This window comes from Ostrinia nubilalis, chromosome 6 (assembly GCF_963855985.1).
Source record: "Ostrinia nubilalis chromosome 6, ilOstNubi1.1, whole genome shotgun sequence".
NCBI classification, from domain to species: domain Eukaryota; kingdom Metazoa; phylum Arthropoda; class Insecta; order Lepidoptera; family Crambidae; genus Ostrinia; species Ostrinia nubilalis.
Genome location: NC_087093.1, coordinates 13,298,175 through 13,319,112, shown reverse-complemented (window position 1 = coordinate 13,319,112; position 20,938 = coordinate 13,298,175). Strand labels below are relative to the sequence as shown.

The 20,938-nt window shown below is 35.0% G+C and overlaps 1 protein-coding gene across 1 annotated transcript in view; it reads right to left on the bottom strand.

Moving 5' to 3' along the window:
- Positions 1-18,300, bottom strand: part of LOC135072827 (cadherin-23) — a 57,063-nt gene extending 38,763 nt beyond the window's left edge. The window contains exons 1-4 of the mRNA XM_063966866.1: positions 18,151-18,300; positions 2,536-2,893; positions 1,631-1,782; positions 1,326-1,544 (exon numbers count right to left, since the gene is read on the bottom strand). Coding sequence (XP_063822936.1) covers positions 1,326-1,544; positions 1,631-1,782; positions 2,536-2,716 — 552 coding nt within the window. The 5' untranslated portion in view covers positions 2,717-2,893; positions 18,151-18,300. The remainder of the gene's footprint in view (positions 1-1,325; positions 1,545-1,630; positions 1,783-2,535; positions 2,894-18,150) is intronic.
- Positions 18,301-20,938: the final 2,638 nt, after the last annotated feature.

The window sequence follows — 20,938 nt, the reverse complement described above, 5'->3', positions numbered from 1 at the left end:
GTTGTAACCTGTTTCAGTAAACAGGCAAAATAATAATTATAAATATATTGCGGCATTGGTAATAAAGTGTCGTCACTTATTATTTTTATTATTGTGAAACTGCTAAGTTTGAGAACTTTCAATAGTTGGTTTTAATTGATCTCAAATAATGAAAATGTAAAGATTTTATTTTGTGTTGTCTTTTATGAGTATCTACTTTTTTAAAGTGGTAAATTTAAAAAATTATCATAATCAAACGTATGATTGATATCAACGAATGCTAAAAATAGTAGACTTGATTTTTTTAAAATCAATATCAATTTTCAACACTAAAACAGGTTTTGTTATTTTTGACATAAATGCAATTTTCTTTATTTCCTGAACTATTAAGTAGCTAGTACTTAGCTTAAATGCCGTTATGGTGAAAAGTTTTGTTTTTAACTGCATTTTAGTCTTGTAATCAAAACGAATCAAACAGGCATACCAATAGTTTCGTAATTTATGTGTTAATACTAGACTTAAATGACGTTAGCTAACATTAGCTGCATTTAAGGCAAGTATTTTCACGTTAAAAAATAATAGTTTTACCGAGCTAAAACGTCGTTAAACTATTTAACGGCATTAAAGTTTAGTAGAATTATTAGTTAGAAACTCATTTTACAAATGTATCAAAGTTATTCAAGATCCAAAACTTAAACGCCGTTAAGGTAGCCATACCGGCGTTTTAGTTGTGTATATTTTGAGATATTATTTCAATAATACTGAGTTAAAATGTATAAATTAAAATATTTCAAAATCTATAATATGTAGCGTCGTGAGAGTTTGTGTCAATTGTAGCTCTTAAAAATACCTTTAAAATGATATATTTAAATTACAAATTACTCTTTTACTTTTGAAACAGCGATTTTTTTTTAATTCGTGATCTTTAAACTCGTTTTTCTCCGAAAGTGGTTTTTGCACTTAACGGCGTTATAGTGATCGGACGGCAGATCTGTGATTATGACTTTATACTTTTTTTTTTTTTGTTTCGTTCTTTCCTCTTGCAGGAAAAGGCAAAGGCATTCGCCATACAGCCATTTTTACTTTTTTAAAAAACAAACATTGACATTTTACTTCTTAAATGTCAAGATTTATCGTAGCTTCAGGAATTACAAATTTTAGCCTCTACAGACTAGTCATGGACTTATTTTTAGTCACCATCATGGTAGAAGTTCTGCTTCGTAGTCCAATAATGTGTCGAATAATTAGTTACCTAATTAAAATTAGCTTTTTGCTCTTAATTAATCCAGCTGTGCCGGGTCGTTAATTCTCAATAAACATGAAAAAAGATTGTATCTCAAACATACTTGACCATATGCACCTTCGTCAAGGTCTGTTGCTTCTACCGTGGCAATTACGCTGGGCGGTGCATTTTCTTTCACGGTGATTGCCGACGGGTACGTTTTGAATATGGGCTCGTTGTCATTCACGTCTTCAACTAACAGTAAAAAGCTCTGCGTGACGAAGTTCCCTTCCCCCAAATGCCCATCAGTTAAAGTTAGGACGAAAGAGTATTCATCACGGACCTAGAAATAGTAAAATTATTATTTCATTCAAAGATGCAGAAAAGTACGAGTCAATTCAAGTAAAGATAATTAAATAAAAAGGTTACCTCTCTATCTAATTCCTTAACTAAATAAATATTAGCTTCGTTGGATGAAATGGCTTCTAATCTTAAAATATCACTACCAAGTTGGTCTCTAATCCCAAATTTTAATGTGTCTCCATCAGGATCAACGCCTCTCAGTCGATATATTAGACTGCCTGCAACAAAAATACAATGAAAAATTACAATATATCTTAAGTAAGTAATCTACATAATTCTAGTTTCTTAAGGCTTCATGAAGTACCTATACATGCATACATGGGTAAATGGTTAAGCAATTATTTGCTAGATTTATTTAATTAAAAGCTAAGCTGATTATACATTTGTAATGAGATTACTATAAATTAATGTTGTATATCCAGTCACGTGCGCGTAACAATAGTATTTAAAAATACCCTCCTTACGTTGCACGAAACGATGAGTAAGGTAATTTAAGTTACATGTTACATGATATTGCCTAAGCGATTATACTGTGGGGAGTTGGGGACTAGTGTTTGTAAGGTTTCCCCTTTGTTGGACGTCTGTTGTCTTGGTTACCCTATCCCCTCGACCGGTAATTTCCGCCTGTCTGTTATTGTACCCTACAAAACTTTTTCCTGATGACTAACAGCTCTGACTACCAGTTAAGTAAGTAGTTAATGCTCGATTAAAGGTGATTGGAAGTTCCAATTTGGTACTGATAAAAATATGAACTAAAAACACGAAAAATGTATTATGTAGCGTAGGTAGGATGCAAGTTGTTCATAAAAATGGTAACGATCAGCGATTGTTTAAAAATCGATAGATCAACTTTGATAATATTATTATGTAGGACCTAAAGCTTATTTTAAATAATATTTTTGAAACGGCGAGAGACAGAGATGAGCTCTCTATAAAAGTAGAGCTACTGCAGCTAAAGTTGTGGTACTTACCTACAGGAGTGTCTGGTCCTTCTTTCAGCCTCACAACGATCTCTGACTGGCCATCTATCAGAAACCGCGGCGGCCTGTTGGCTGTAACCGCGTGCGCAATTAGCAGCAACCATATCAACCCGGCCCATACTGGTTTTAACCGGACCCTGGCCGGTGTGCTGGCCTGCGCAACTTCGCGCATATTGGATCACCTGGTGCATCTAGCCGTGTTTTCTTGTACAATGGGCATTTTCCTGACGTTTTCTTCGCACGGTTTCACCGTGGGAAGATGCGGCGCGTGCGCTACTGGTGAAAGTGTTGTCACCTCACGCTGCTGACTTCTTGATTCCGTTTTACGTGCCGATAAGTTCACGCGCACCTGTAAAGAGACAGGTGTCAGTTTGCTCTTGTTTCGATTGGTTTGAAAGGCGTTAGGTCGTTGTTAATCTCTGCTATAGTTTGGAATGGACGGTCGCAACGCTAACTTCGTAGATGATGTTAGATTAAATAATTTATTTGGGAATGACTTGAAAAATTAAGTAATTAATTAAACTATCTCCATTTTAAAAGCGCAGTCAGGCTTTCTGCTGTAAAATTATCACTAAAGAATCTACTTAATTCATGTTTGATCTTATTGGTATTTCTATGCTTTTTAATTACGGGCTTTCGATTCACCCTTTGTTTTTTGAATTATGCAAATGCATAAAATGTTGTATGGATTGAGTATTCGGTCCCTACAAACATCTTTGTATCATTATAAAATGCATGAAAAATTGAAACGAATTATTGAAGGTCAATATTATTTATTATTAGTTACTTCTCTATTTATAATTCTCCCCGTTTTATTGAAATGAAAGTATATCTACAGGTTGCATAATGAATTCAAAATTATTTACATTTTGGTTTGAAACACAAATAAGTTACCTACCTAATTGTTCGTTGCTGAGTTAGACATCGTCAACAAAAGTGCATGCCTTGTTAACAGCTCATTAGATAATTATGTAATATTATGTTCGTGAATGTTCTAACAAGCAAATAGTGTGTCTTGTCAAGCTTAAAAACCATTTAACCTAGGTTACCTATGTTAGTATTATGTAAGTACTCGTATGTAGGAACAGATGACAAATTGATGACACATCAGGTTAAACTCTGCAGCTTTATTATTAAGTTGTGATGACTGATGATAATGATGTCTGCACTAGACTCAATAGAAAATCAATTAACTAACTCTTTTCTTCGCACGACTTTCAAGGTATTAAAAGAAAGTTAACAAACCAATGTTTACAAGAGTTCGCCCTTAATTCGCGGTTTTGTAGGTTATCTTCAAATAACTAGCGCGTGTCAAGTCGAGCATTTGCTAACTGCCCGTGGAAACATTGTCTTCAATCTCCCTTTGATGACTGAGCTTACCTATTTACTCGGCTAATCGAAATTTTCATTTACATTCATGTTTTACAAATTGCCGTTTTGATATTGTTTTGTCTCTTTGTCGTTTGTCACGCAAGTGTTAGGGTGCGTATCCACTGATTTCTGTGAAACAAGTCCTGTTCTTTCGAGGATAAAAAACATCAGCAGATTTATCAATTTTATAAAACCCCGCTAATGGTATTTATTATGAGCCTAGTACTCGAAGAATATGATAATAAGGATAGAGACGATGCCAAAACATTTGTTCAGTCACAGTCAGTGTTTCCACACTGTCAGACTTAGAGTATCAGTAGAGTCTACTCATATGATTGTCATTAACTTAAGATACTCAATCAAGTGCAGGTGTTCAATCCTTGTTAATATTATTGTGATTATCTATGTAGAGACGCTGCGTATAGTCGCACCATTATTGCTGGAAATGCAGCCTTATAGGCTTGTGGCCTTAATGGGCCTTAGAGAGTAGGTACGTGTCTTCTCACGCTTATGGCGTTCCTTTTATCTAATGTTTGATCTAGACTCTACTTACCTAATGATTTAATCCAGATTAACAATGTGACGCAAACATACGGATCTAACTCTTGTGCAATGCAATGGCATCAGGTCTGAAATGGTTTATTGAATAATATTTCATAACTATAACAAATCGCCCCAGATATTAAATAATATTTGTGTAAAAAACATGTCTTGTGAACCATGAATTTCGTAACTTCACACCGACTCGATGAGCGAATCGTAAGCAAAAAGATGAAAACAAGTGAGTTAACAACCCACTATGTCTTCAGTGGTACTGCAGCTTCATTGAGCCGAACAAATTGGATCTATTGTTATTTCATTGGATTAACAGTCTCTACATTACCTAATATAGGTACTTAAAGATTCAACGCTATTTAGGTACCTACTTTTGTTTCTTTTTCATTTTGTCCATTACTTATTTCATTTGAACAATGAGAATAATAACAATTAACAACTCAATTCTGGCTGACATAACAAAAGTTAAATGATTTAGTAAGTATTGTCCCTGGACAATCTACCAAAAATGCAAGCTCTCTGTAACAACTAAATGTACCAACAGCAGATGATGGTGCCCCACTCAGACGTTTCATGCAATAATGGATAATTAAATAACAAATGACTGCAAATTTCTTACATTAATTATTTTTAATGATGCCAAAATTAATATAGCAGAATTACATCAAAGTTTAGTAACACCATGAAACAGTGAGTCAATAGAGGTTCATTCACACGGAGCACGCTCCAAAAGTGAACAATTGTCATTACGTAAAACAATTAAATATGACCTCGCGCCCTCTGCCGGATGCGCAATATGCATCAAAAAGTCAGTTAGCACGAATTTTGGCGGGAAACTGAGGGTCCTGATGGATTCAGGGTTTCCAAAAAAGTTTTGCTTGTCATCGCAGTACAAATTATACGATTTATCTGGTAGGAACCAATCGGACTACTTTTTAGCATCTACGCAGTGTTCTGATTAGAAGATCTTTCTCCATTAGATTTTCAGGTGACTTTTCCTTTAGGTAAAGTGGTTCCTTGATTAGGCACGCATTTGCCGTGAGAAAATTAAAATATGGAAGAACTTAAAAGAAAATGAAGTTACTAAAGTAATATAAAACAGTCATTCCACTTTTTGAAATACCTACCAAAACTATTTAATATGAATACTGTTAAGGCACTTTTTGCTCGCATTACAATCCGAGTTAACAGTTATTACAATTAAAACCCCTTACTTTCTTTCGGACCGGTGATTTCATGGCCGACAGCCCTGCAGACCGGTGCGCGGGCGCACGCCATAAACAAAAGGGGCAGCCAGCGAAACGGTGACGAAGGCCAATGGCTATTGTGCCCATATCCCTATCGGCGATTGACCTTACTTTTGGTCCTCATCATATTCCTATTAATGAAATCTAAACATTTCCTGCCAATTCCATGCGAATCGAACGATTAAAGAACAATGCCATTACGATTTGATTTAATTACTGTACCGCACACCATTTTCGTTTTTCAATGGGTGCAATAACCAACGGGAATGTCTACATTTGTTTAGTGATTCATCCATTTCAGTACATCAATGTAGAGGACCGTACAAACCTGTTTATGTAGTAGGTACACTATAAAGAACTTTGTCACCAGTAAAAGCAGCAAGAAATAAATCAAATGAGAGTCATTTGCATATTGATTTACCTATGAATATCAAGTCGAAAGAAATGACAAAAGCATTTTTCCCGGAAGCCGAAGGTTTGTACAGTTTTCTAAACACGTAGGTAGATAATTTTCAGTTGCGTCGAGCTTGTAGTACCTATTCCCCGGATTTCACCTTTCGATCAGATTGATTATTAGATACGTGGCCAGCATTAAGCCTGAAGGAAGTCCTAACTTGTCATCGAAGGTAATTACTCTTTAAGTGGCATAGCTTTCCGAACCATAGTTTCCTATGTCACTAACCTCGAAAGTGCCGACTAACAACATAATAACACAGATCTATTTGCGATCGTCAAGAGCAAGGCTGGAAAACAACGTGAGAAGTAGGAGTTCATTCATGGGGTCACGTTTGGTGCGAATATGCCTTGTTTGCTACTTATACACATGTAAGAGAAAATGGCTCTAGAATTATTAGAAATATCATCGAGAAGAAGGGCCAGAACTGATTTGATGTTTGTTTTGGGAAATTTTTGCGGATGCCAACTTTAAAAACTTTACTGTTGTCTATAAGAAATAATTTAGAATAAGACCAGCATTTTACATCTCAAGTAGAGCTCTAGTTCTTTTTAATAATGATACTTAAAGGAAATTCACAAACTTATTTACCGAAGTTTTTTCTAGTTTGCTAAATATTAATATTAAAATCGTGTATAATACCGATCTTTGATCGGGCACGAATTGGAAACCACTGAGGATGTCAATTTAGTTTCACACTGCGTTAGTTACATACCTACAGTAAAATTCAGGGAAACAATTTATCTTACAATTTCGGCGTTGTAAAGGCACTTTAGTAACACACTCGTCAAATATGGTATCTCTAGAGCGTGACCACCAGCGATTTCTGAAAGGAGACCAGATCGTCTGCCGAAACGAGAAAGCGTCCACCCTCCGTTTCACATGAGAATATTATTTAAATTCACACTTTATTTGCAAATAATAGGCTTGTGCGAATACGTGCCTTTTACTGCACTGGACTTTACAAGTTTCTCGATGATTTCTACTATGTAAATGCCGGGTGTTAGGTAATGCGGAGGTGATCTAAGATTCTAAAGCGCTGCAGTGCTGCAGTCATTTCTTCTATTCGTTATTCACGCTACGCTTATCCCTTTGTAATAGCAACGTCATGCTTTGGTGATATCAGACATGATAAGATTTATGCTTATTACATTTTAGATATTAAGGTTAGTTGCATAAACCGAGTTTTTCATACACAATGTGTTTACGTATTGTAGAGCTTACAGAAAAAACTTCTTTAGTTTTTACAGTAAATGTTTTTTGTATCTATAAATCCCTAATTCCCTACCTAATTTTGGTAGAAAATGAGGTTAGAACATTAATTTGTAGAATATTATCCTCTAACATTTAATTAAACATCCTAAATTAATTTACTTCTAGATCTTAAAACTTTTGAGGATAATTAAGTAGGTAGTAAGCTAAAGTTCGCCCAAAAACAAGCTTATCCGATTAGATAGCATAGACAAATCAGTGTATTCCGCTAATTCTGTAATTAGCTAGGTAATTTGATCTACCTAATACAATTTAATACTGTCCTCATAGTCACATACGTTAATCTTTGACCTGAGGGTAGTTCTTTACCTACATCTATCCATGCTACAGTAGGTGTTGTCGGCTTAGCATTAAAGGCTATAATACCCTGTGTTCCACTTGACATACGTTGCTAGGTCTTGTCCCTTGACTGTTTATTTGGTTCTGGTGTAATAGGCTTACTGCAACACTGGTAGAGCTTCAGTTTTTTTTAGGTTAATCCTATAAATTAAATGTATTATACAAAAATAGCTATTTGAGGGACGTGTAAGCGTCAACTAATACATGACTTCCTACATCCACTAAATCACCAATTGGAGTACCTGAATAATAAACTGCCTTTGACCTTATCTGAGATAGAGACAGTTAGAAAGAACTATAGAGAACTAAGTTTTTCCTTATTTATTCAAATTAATAATCTGAGTATAAAGAAAATTACGCTTTTCTGTGCTACTTCTGAAACGCAACTATCTAAATCCAGAACCATTCGAAGTCTACTCGATTGATGTTCTAATACAAATTCTAAATTAAATCGCCCGTACGAACTTAACTTCAAACTTCCGCGTCATCCATCCAAGAATTCATAATTTCCCAACAAAATGAGGTAAGAAATGTAGAGGCTAATTAATTGGGACGTGCTGACATCCACAGCAACTAGATCACACCCATTAAGTTTATGTTCATTGCTTCACTACGAGGTTAATCTTTCTTAATTGTTCGTGTACTGGTTAGTTACACCTCGTTATTTGCTTTGCATGTTACTGCACAATACAAACACAAAATATGGAAAATTGTAAACATAAAATGTTATGGATAATATTTTCCGTTTTTGCAACTTTTTTCTTTACTGCTCCGCCCCTATTGGCTGTAGGCCCCATTTGTTGGATACAACAGAAAAATATTTTTTCAAATCGGACCAGTAGTTCCTGAGATTAGCGCGTTCAAGCAAACAAACTATTCAGAAAAATAAAGATTTTAATATGTTAGGTTAGGTTTAGGTAAAAAATTAATATGACTGATGGTAAAAGCCGAAGAGATGACACACAAGTGGAAATAGTAAAGATAATTTCATTCATTGATATGCATGATAGGTATAACGTAGTAAACACTAAAAAAAAATGTACCTAGGTAAGCAATTGTTCAATGGCACAGTAGGTACAGTTGGCAATATGACACATATTTTACTCAACATTTCACCTTTTCAAGTATTTTGACAGTGATAAATGTAATAGGTATTTGTATCTCCAAAAATGGGTAAAATACTTACATACCTCTTTGTTACTTCACTTAGCATTGTTAGTAAATGGCTAAAATAAATCTTAACAACTCGTATCAAATGGTGATTGCCGTCGTTCCGACCACAGTAACTTCAGAATGTGGTTACGGAACGTTTTGTTGGGATATTAAGTTATGCGAACTGTTCTCACGGTTACGATATTTTAATGAAATATTTAAGAAATCAACCCTCGTTAGTGGCTATGCTAGTTATTGTGATCAGTAAGTTATCAAAATATCTAGCAATTTAAAGTCTTACAAGTTGAGTTTCTGATTTGATAACCTTTATTATTGATGATGATGAAAATTACCTACTTACTATTATTGACATTGTCGATAATCAATTATTCAAATAATAAATTGTTTACAAAACCAGTCATTTTTAACTTTCTAATTTACTCGTATTGGAGACCGATGAATAAGTAGGTACTCGTAATATTAATTTATTGTAAAACAAAATTAAGATCTAACTTAAACAATAAATCCTGAAAAAATCAGCAGTGAAAGAAAAAACATCTCAATTTAGGTTGTATTGCTATAATGAACAGAAAGATTGTAAAAATTACGAAACGCAACTAAGTAATGTCTGTAATTAACTCAATAAAAACAAAAAAACACCTAATTCGCGACAGGCATTTGTTTTTACTGTTAATGTTGTGCAACGAAGACAATCGTCGTAATGATGAAAAAATGCAATTTTACGATGCTCATTTTTGTTACGAGTATAAATATTTTATGGATTTTTCTTTTACCTATTATATCTTAACTTGCAATGACACTAAATCCTAAAATTGATGTAATATATGTTACTAAGTTCTGTTTTAAAAGCACATTCTTAAAGGCAGCATGTGTACTAACTTACAATCAAGTTTGGTAAAAAAGCGACTTAATTTTACATCATTAAACCTATTACGATGATTCATTCGAACAATCTCTTCACTTTCGCGCCGAAGACAGCTCTACAAATACATTTATAATGATAGAGTTAGTGAATCGTTACATTTACAATGTGTAATTTAGCGCTATCATAACAAACGGAATCGACTCGGCTACCAACATTTGGAAATTGGCTCGTAAGTGTCCATTACACAACGAACGAGAAAACGTATCTTCTTTTTCACTGCAATTTTCTGATCTACTATTATGTGACACCGAATTACAAGATAAGTTTTTAAAGTTATTTAAGCCTGTCTTAGGCTGATTCCAATTCCAACAAAATTATTGCAGAATTTGAGTCATTATTAGTCTGAAAAACCCTGAAAATCCGAATTTACGTTGCACACGGGCTGGGTACGTACCTAAGATGCATAATTAAGTGAATTGGCTTTTAAGAAAAGTTTCGGAATTGGGCTAAAGGAGGAATGACTTTGCATTCAATGAAATAAAAACGCAAAACCAGCCAAGCCAAGTTTGGTGGGAAATCCTCTTGAAGTGAGGGACCCACCGGACCGGCATTTTTCAGTAGGGCGTGAAAGTATTTTGCTTACTTCTTAAGTTATCTTCGATTAATGTCAAAGTCGTAACTGGCCCAGCAATGGACACAGTCCACAGATACTTCCCCGCAATAGACAGAGCAGGTGAGCGAGTTTTTACGTCCAGCAATCCGGAGCTTTGCCGTGTTTGATAATTATAGGCCGCTTCCTTACACAGAATGCATATAATCGACGTATTCGTGTGAATTAGCCCTATGGGTTTCTTTCTACTTTCATTCATACCCGCTAGTAATGCTTAGGGATTCTACACGCTAAGCCCGGCTTGGTATCGGCGGCTTTATTTAAAAAGAAACATGTCTATGACTTGTACATTCCATGAGTTTTGACAATATGTCATGACTCATGTCGGCGGGTTTGTTGCGTAGACTTCATTAGTATTCGTTTAAGACTCTACTACCTACAATACCTACATAGGTATAGTTCTTGCAACTCACGAAGGCGAGTAAGCTTCTCTTGTGTGTGTACGTATACATACATGCACATAACGATAGTGTAATGTCTATCAAAACTTTTGAAAAACGAATAGTAGCGAGCCACCACACAAATGTAAAGCTCACTTGCCTTCGTGAATTTGCAACAACTATCTGTACTCGTAACTTCTGCTTTAAAGTTGCTAACTTTACAAACAATATCGCAATAAAATGACGAATAAAAAGTTATGATTTTAGTAACTATTATACACACAGTAGTGCTGGTCATATCTGTCGATGTATGTACAAACGGGTCAATTGGTGTACATTTCACGAGTGATTCATGAGCATTTCCTAACAATGGAAAGTCGGTTTCGCTCGGCAGCCCCATCATATTTTGATGAAAAGCTAGGGCTTCCTGAAACTTACATAACCATAGAACACTATACGAATAACTTAGGTATGATGGATTAAAAATACTAGTAGTACCTATGTACTTAGCTGTAGCTAGAGCTCAATGGTTTCGTTTTTATATCATCGCTTTTCCAACTTTATTTGATAAAAAAATAAAATTCTTATCTTTGTGTTACCTATATTTCGGAGGTTATAATACTATTAAAATGGGACACTGTTTAGAGTAGATTTGTACCTATTATTTTTGGTATGACCTTCAGTACTAATCTAGTATGGATTACGAGCAGGTTTGATCACACGACTACATCATTCATTGACAAACGCAACATCGTCAGCATTATGCAATTTACTAGAAAGAGTGATTTACACAAGTTCAATACAAGAAACAAAAATAAACTTGCCGTTCCAAATTTCAGACTGCACAAGATTGGTAATTCATTTATGGGGAAATGTATTAAACTTTTCAATAAATTACCACAAACTGTTGTAGAATTGCCCATTCATAAATTTAAAACACATATCAAAAGCACCTTAATGAAAAAGGGCTACTATAAAGTTGATGATTATATAAAGGATAAAAATGTTTGGAATGTTTAACTGCCTAGCTCGCATTAATACTTATGACTATAATTTGTATATTTTAAAGACTGTAAAACCTTGAAAAGGAGGCTGACAATAGTGACTGAGTTTCTTGCGCTGCTTCTTCTCAGCACTGGCCCATTTATTGTCCCGAAGCAGTGGTAGGGTTAATATTGGGACGTGTAAAAGCGCTTTTTTAAAGCCTATTTGCAAAAATAAATGAATTTTATGAATTTTATGACCGCGATTGGAATGTGGAAAACCTTGGGGGAGGCCTTTGTCCAGCAGTGGACGTCATTTGGCTGAAACAACAATAACAACAACATGACCGCGATTAAACCATTGTCAACATGCATCTATAATTTAATATGGTATAGCTGAATAAGACAAAATCAAAACACATAATTAACAATATGCCTACGTAATTTTTTTGTCGGTCAGATTAAATGATCAGCTTTAGTTTGTCGACCTCTACTTACTCGCTCGCAAATGAGTTGTGGGGAATTGACCGTAACTTAGTACAATTTTAATTACTGTCTAGCAGTACACGAAGTCTGTTTGCGATCTGTCAGTTATTAGTTAGACTGTGATGAGTGAGCGTAGTCGCGTCGCGTCGTGTCGCGTTGTATCGCGTTGAATGTCGTAGGAGTCGAAGCATCTGATAAGGCATATCAGATGTTTTGACTAGGATTAAGCAAGGAAAGACCGAATGTCATGCACAGTTCATCAGACCGTTGAGCCAAATTAATTCCGCCGGATAATAAGCGTTGATGCTGTGCTACGTCATTTGCATCTCAGTAACGCGCATCTTAACTGTTGGCCTTCTTTACTTAATTTACTTTCGTTAGCCACTCTTTCTGGCTAAAGAAAACCAGAATCTGTATTTTATGGACGTCACGCTACGCTTAGGCTAGGCTGTAAACAAACTTTCTCGCTAAGTAACTAATTTAAACTAAATAATGCACCGAGTGTGACCGCAAGTTCCTTGTTTAATTTAATCTGGTATTTCTTGAGGCAGTTCTTTGTAAACAATGTACAGACGACTGACCGTTAAGCTATAATCACCTAAGCATTTTATACAGTTGTATTATATGCTATTTTGCAAAAAAAAAAATATAAATCACACACATGTCCTGTCGACTGTATGTTTAAATATTTTAATGCTCTACCTTATTTGGCAAAATGAGCATTATTCCGAACTTTTTGAATTTACTTTTAAGCTTCTAGTTTTAATTTAGTCACAACCTTATTTTCGGTTCGGACTATTATTTTTTATTTGTGTTGAGCTGCTATTCTAGTTGAATAAAGTCCTAGTATCACTGCGACCGGTACCGATCTATTGTGATCGCCGCTATTTTCTTTATAGTTCGCCTCCGAGTCCTGCATCCAAGGTTTGGACTATCATAATAACTCATCACCCTTTCATCAGTCCATTGTAGCATCACAAATGCATAATACTATGTAGCATCATCCTTATCCATAAGTCAACGTTTTCTAAAGTTAGCCAGCACAAAGCTTCGATTAACTAACCTCCATTTAAACCTCTACGTGTACCAAGAACTAACGTTACTCCCTAATGGCGTCACTGTGCCACTATGGCGGTTCATTTACCTACGTTACCATTTGCGCGCGCGCAACCAGCGTGTCGGGCGCCCGACCGTGCCCCCTGGATGAAACCACTCATCCTGCAAACGTATCCGGTGTCGGCTGGTTTAGGGTGTTTTTTGCAAGTAAATCCAACTTTTTAGTTGAAAAATAACACCTATTACAAGTACATTTAGGATGCCACAGTGTTTTGATGACTAATATGCCGTCGCCTGGACAACAAGGAACCTTTTTAGTACTCGTTTAACAAGTTTTTTTACCAAGGTTGTAATTAATAGCTTTATTATTACAAAGTCAAAGAAGAGAAAAGGAGGGAATCAAAAGTAAAAGAGCAATCATTAGTTAAAAGGCTAAAAAGTGATTATTGCTGCTGAGGTTTCAACCAAATGACAATTCCATAGCTGGACAAAGTCCTCCCCTAATGATATCTACAACGACCGTTTCTACGCTGCCCGAATCCAAGTTTCCCGCTGTCGGTTGTGCGTATTGTGCTTCCTAAACTCTATTTTGGGTGCAGGTCTCTCCTATAGCTCCAGATAAGTATCAACAACGTCACAAAGCACCATAAAAGCAATTATTCTGGCTACCGATGCACGCTCAGAAGAAATGTGAGAAAGTCTTCAGTAGTAAAAGTGTTAGTAACAATTGACGGAAGGTCTTTAGACCATACTCTTTATGCCGCTGTCATGTGGTGACGTAACGAGTTATCCAACCTTTTAGGCCTAATGGGGGTCAATCGGCTGCGCGCACGCAAGTGATTTTGGATTTGGAGTAACTATTTGGAATCGAGTGCTTTCCATTTCGCGATATTGTGCAATTGTCCGAAGTTGTAGTTTATTTCTATTGTTTTATTGTTTTTTTGTTCCTCGGATGATCGTTCCACTTGGTTGGTTGTTTTTTTTATGTGATCACAGTATGCTTTATTTAGTAAGGTGATGTTGTTAATTATTTCACATTTTTAATACACATCCTTTTTATGTTTCTTAATTAAATCAGTACAGACTGAGATTTTTTTCTATTTACTGAGTTCAGCCATGTAGATATGATTGATCTGTTTTTCAAAACTTGCACGGAACCCTAGACATTATTTGCAGCATTTGTCAGTATCAGCCACATAACAACAAGGCCTAACAGGCTCATAATTTCTAACATCAGTGGATTAATGTTAGAACATTAAAGCCTCTAGTAATAGAAACAGTTAATTAAACTAAGATTAACTTTCTATAAATTGATTTTATGGCTCATAGGCTACAGAGATGGAGCAATAAACTTACTTATACATCATTGTTAAAGAAGGTATCTACAACATGGTAATTTTTTCAGAAGAATACTAATAAACTGATTTAATAAAACCCTGAAAATATGATTAATTGAATATGCCTGAACCTTTACGTCCTACCAACAATTTTGGATTAATATTGCATTTCTTTTTTATTTTGATTCTGTGTGAGCTTATTTAGCCTCACTACTGGACGTATTTTCATATAAATGACGGGTCCTTAAGTTCAAAAGTGTTATTGCTAATTATCCCGTTAGGTAAGATACTAGCTACTACTAAGTACCGTTATTTTAGATTTACACCATTTTCTTTAAACAAACAGTGAAAGTGAAGTCGGTCTGATAGTTTTTTGGATCATCCGACAAAATATTCAAAGACTTTTTCTCTTTATTATACTCACAAATATATTTTAAATTGGATACAACGTAAAAACTTAATGTAGTCTCAGATGTTTTTTGCATTTGTCTCTGAATTTTCTTTGTAACAGTTGTTATAATGGAAATGTTATTACAAAAATAATGTTCTTTCTAATAAAGTCTCTAATAAAAATTACTTAGCTCCAAATTAATTGTAAGTAGAGCGCCTGGCGATTAGATCATGGATAAACATACTGAAAAAAGATATAAATTTAAGATACATTTTGGATCTATCTACTCTCGTGCTCATGACTAGCATTAGTCACCTGCGGGATTCGAACTGGTGATCGTAGGCATCCTTTTTTATTTCGACTGGAAAATGCATTGAGTTGCATACCCAATGGCTCGAGGGGGCCAATGTGTTATGTGGGGCTCTCCCTGCCAGAAGAGCAAAGCCAAACCACTAAAATCGTAGGCAGCCTGGGCTAACTTTGTAATTTGGTACGCGATTTTACAACTGACTTTTTGAGTAATGTAGAGTTTAATATAAGTATTTATTAAAACACATAAGAAGTCACTATCATGCACGTGTATAGAGTATTTTTAACCATAAGCAGCATTCGTCAATGGATTATAGAGATTTCCCTACAAAACGCCTGGAAAATACGGTCATTCGAGAGCGTTTAGCAAAACAGCGTTTAAGTTACTTTGTTAATGATATTTCTCATAATCTCCATTAATGATATGGTTAATTGCACAATGGGTATGAGCTGACACCAATCTGATTTCTAGTGTGATACCAATCATCCCATCAGCCATTGTTTAAACTAACCGTTCCCACGATTTCATGCTGCGAGAACTTGACAATCGTATTGATCGATTTCTAAGATCCCGGGAACCTCGGGTTAAATATGGTTCGTGTAATCGATCAAGTAAATTGTAATGGGTTTTTTTGATGGGAATTCTTGAATGAAAATTTGGAAGATGGATACAAAATGCTTCTGATAAAGTAAATAGCAAGTACATGGTAATGATGAAAATCGAATTTGACATTAAGGACCAATTAAAAAAGCTTGTAGGAAACAGCACAACCACTGATTTGAGATCAGATTAAAAGAAGATGGATTCATGATTCACGTCTATTTAGGATGAGCTGTATTTCGGTAAGGTATTGCTATACGAACTGGTTAAATTCATAATTAGCTGAAAAATAGGATTGACTTCTATCTACAATTTTTCATGAATAAAAAGTATTGACAATTCTAAAATGTGAAAACCTTAATCCAACTTGGATTTTACAATTCGTCCTCGTAACTGCCTTCAGTTTGTTGGAAGATCTTTACTGCTCCTCTCAGAAGTATTCAGATATTGCATAGCATCTTCACAGAGTAGCCAATTATGAAGAAATGACGAGATAGAATTAAGATTGACGGATAAGCGAACAATTTTATAATGAAACTATGGGAATGGTCTTAAACTTTACTGTTTTGTTACATGTTGGGCAATAATACCAAAATGAGAGTTATTTGATTTTGAAATTTTGTGTCTTTGAAGTGTATTCTTTCGATTCTTCTCATCTGTTTACTTTTTTTTTTTTTTTTGGTATGTTTAGTCGATTAGTTAATTTTCTGACTAGGATGTGTTATTAGCTACAATTTAGGATGAGAAAAGGAGGAATTCAATTATTGAATTATTTTTAATCCTCCAACAAATTTTCTCGGAAGGGTTTAGGAAATCTCTCGGAAAAGTTTGATAATACCTATGTTAAAATATTTTAAGAGCTTTCTTTTACTACATAGTAGCACACTTGTAACGGTAATTAGGTTCAACGCTCTCTTCAATATTAATATTAAGCACTTACGAAAAAAACGCTGTACCGACCTTTTTAGAAACATCATAAAAGGTCATCAAATACAATTTCATTCGTAAACAAACGCCGATGAACCTAAAAGTAAAAATTTTTGACCCATTAATCGCGATCTGTCACGATCTACTTGCCCGGCTAATTTGCGCGGGCGCCGCTCTCGACCGCTCAAACGCAAGGTTCATTTACAATTTTAATCTCGGAGATTATCAAGCTTTTTTCTGTATAGACTGGGCAAACGGGCTTGTGGGTCACTTTATGGGCATCATTTGCTAGACCGATACTGGCCAATGCCTTTTGAAAGAAACTTAAGCTTTTTGTAAGAATAAGTAATAGTTTTCATGTTAGAAAAATAAAAACTGAGATTGCTCGTGGAATAGTTATTTTTTGTGCATAGATGTGAAAATCGTTGTGGCGGATTTTACTATAAAGCTTAGCTTCAATGTAGGAAATTTGTATTTACAATGTTTCATGCTCATATTACTTTTCAGGATAATCAGATTGATCCAGTACATCACATCCTGATACCTACTTCAGAATGAAATTTATGTTCACCTGAAAATTCATGGACACCTGAGAATCAAACATAGGCTCTTCAGCTTATGAATAGGCTAAAAAAATACACACATTTTTTTATATGCTCTGCGGCTGTCTGGAGTTCATTTTGGAATGAATTGAAGTTTGACAAACACAGGTTGGAACATCAATTCGCACTGTTCAGTAACAGTTACTGGTGACTAGCGTAGAAATACGACGAATCAGTTACGATGGCCCTTAAATTTTATTTGAAAGCCGAGTTAAGCTTGACGAACGTGGGATAGATCAACAAAATTTCATTTAACTGATGAATCACAGTGCCCCAATTGACACTATCATGCTCGATTTATAGGTACACTTTTCATAGTTTCAACTTGTCGTTTCAGATATTAATTTCATGAATTTAGAGACATACCTCAACATACTCGTACTTACTTACAGAATTCATTATTAAAATGAGTTAAATTAGAGCCATTATTTTAGTTCTGGATTCTTTGAAACAATTGGTTAACAAACTAATAAGACAATGACAATGTAAAGTTTCATATTATTCGTAAAAATACTCTTTCGAAAGCTCGCACTTTTTTGTTTACAACAAAATACACTGGCACGAAATATTAAAACTAAAAAAACTTACCGCCAAAAAAACAAATGCCACACCAAAATAAATGTCAGTCACACAAAATCGAACAGTTCGAATTTGAATTCGTTCGGAACAGTCACTGCACTTCCTACATCCGTTGCGGTTACCACAGACAACACGACAGGTGCGCCGCGGTTAGGTGGCGACTCGCGACTGCCGAGTGGATTGTCGTTCGCACCCCCATAACTAAAGCGTTTTACATAACACATAACGAAGTGGACAGTAAGTGCATAATACTGTGCAAAGTTTGTCCTTGGTGGATATTTTGTTGCTTCAATTGTTTAAAAATTGGATCACTAATTCACTAAATATCCAGTAAAAGGGAATTTAAATATTAATATGTATAAGATAATGTACCTAGGTACAGCGTACAATTCAGGACAGAATAGCCTTGATTCTAAGGTTCAGAATCAGATAGAGTTCTTGTGCACGCAAAAATTTTGGAAGAAGGCTCTGTAAATGACAATTATGATTTTTGGTTGGGATTGAACTTACAAAAGTCTAAAGTTTGTGTAGGATTTCAGTTTAGAAAAGTTGTCAAGAATCCTTAGTAGAGACTAAATGATTTATTTCTTGAAATATGTTACAGTGATAAGGGCATAGCTGGGCACCGTTAATCAAATAGTTAACTTCGTTAATCGTTAAACCGTTAATAAAAAAATTAACTTCGTTAAACGTTAAAACGTTATTTTTCGCAAGACTTAACGCAAGTTAACGTTAATCGTTAATCCGTTAACACATGATAATAAAACGAAAAAAATTATTGTAAGTATGCAAGGTTCAAATAATTTCGTAAGCTTGTATCGCGCATGGAATTTATTCCTCTTTTATGTTTGCGCTACAAGCTTTCGAAATTATTTGAACCTTGCTTAAGTACAATTATATATTTCGTTTTAGTACAACTGCATTTCAAAATAAAAGCTTGTTTTAAAAAAAGTCCTATTTTATTATAATTTTATTTTACACTTTTTAGGGTTCCGTAGTCCTGACAAGGAAGTAAGGAACCCTTATAGTTTCGATATGTCTGTCTGTTTGTCTGTCCGAGGTTTTGCTTGGAAACTATTGGCACTAGAGAGCTGTAATTTTGTGGAGGTATGTATATTAATCACGCCGACAAAACATGTAAAGTGGGGATGATTTTTTTTTTCATCTTCTACCACATCGTGTGGGGTATCGTTGGATAGGTCTTTTGAAATGGATTAGGGGTTCCTAAGACTATTTTTCGATTTAGGGATCTGTTTGCAAATTATTAAAGTTTAAAGTGCCAATTTTTGTTCGAGTAGGGCGTCCCCCCCCCCCCCCTCTAAAAACTAAACTGTTGGCTTGAAAAATCTGGAAAAATTTGTAATATAACTGCTTTTTATGAACTTTCAAGAAAAACTATAACGGTTAAGATACATCAGTTCGTTTAAAAGTAATAGTCATTATTGACTCATGTACAGGGTGGCCCAGAAGAAAGTTCACTTTTGAAAATGTAAGGAAACGAAAACTGTAAATTTTTGTAAAACTTTAACCATTGTAATTTAAAGGAAATTTCATGCAATTTATTTTTAAATTTACTTTCTTTTTTAAATTTCATCGTTCATGTGATTCCCTTGACGTTTACAACATTCAGTCAACATACATAAAAGTTTTGGAAAACTTTCGTAAGAGTTACCTTGAAATGGATTCATAATGGATGAATGATGCAGTTTTTGGATTTTTAGAGTATACTCTGCTCATAATGTAACCTCACAAAAAGAAGTCTGCTGGAATGAGATTAGGGCTTCTTAGTGGCAACGAGATTTCACCCCTGCTTAATTGGTTTGTTGCATCGAAAGGATGATTAATTTTTGAGAGCGCTATACTGGCATGCTGAAAAGCTTTTTGATTTCAAAGTGGCAAGATTCGCAAGGCTATGACAGGAGCACTTGGTTTCATCAAGATTGGGCTACGTGTCACACTTCAAATGAGAGCATTTAGATGGTAAGAGACATGTTCCCACATAAAAAAATTTTTAGGCAGGGGTGACATCTCCTGGCGATCAGGAAGCCCTGATCTCACTCCAGAAAACTCCTTTTTGTGGTGTTACCTTAAGAATAGAGTATACTTTTATAATCCAACAACCATGCAGCAACTGAAGCTGAACATTCGCCAAAAAATGGAAAATAGGTTTCGAGGTAATTCTAACGAACGCATTTCAAGATTTTGATGTATGTTGATCGAATGTTGTAAGCGTCAAGGAAATCTCCTGGACGATGTAATTTAATAAAGGTAAATTTAAAAATAAATTTCATTTAATTTTCTTTGAATTGTAATGAATAAAGTTCTACAAAATTACATAGATTATTTTTCCTTGAATTTTCAAAAGTGAATTTCTTTCTGGGCCACCCTGTATTATAAAATTTCTTAATCAGTAAAAATTCCTTAGAAGAAAATATGAAAGTGACTTTAGTTAGATGAAGTAATTGATTGCTTCTGAAATATATTGTGGTAACGACGGACAACTACGGAACCCTACACTGCGCGTGGCATGACACGCACTTGGACAATTTAGCACCAAAGTGCTCGAAAAGACAAATCCAACAAACCCAAACTCGATAAGTTTTCACCGTTTCATTTAGGAGTTCCTATGGCCACCTCCTGACTCCACCATCAGACTAGCTCAATGGTACCATAACATTGCATTGTCATTGTATTTACATAAGTATACCAAATTTCAGCTCAATCTGTTGAAAAAAACTGGTCTTAAATTCAGTTGCAAGATTTGTCCCACAAGTGAAGTCAATATAATAAGCTTGTA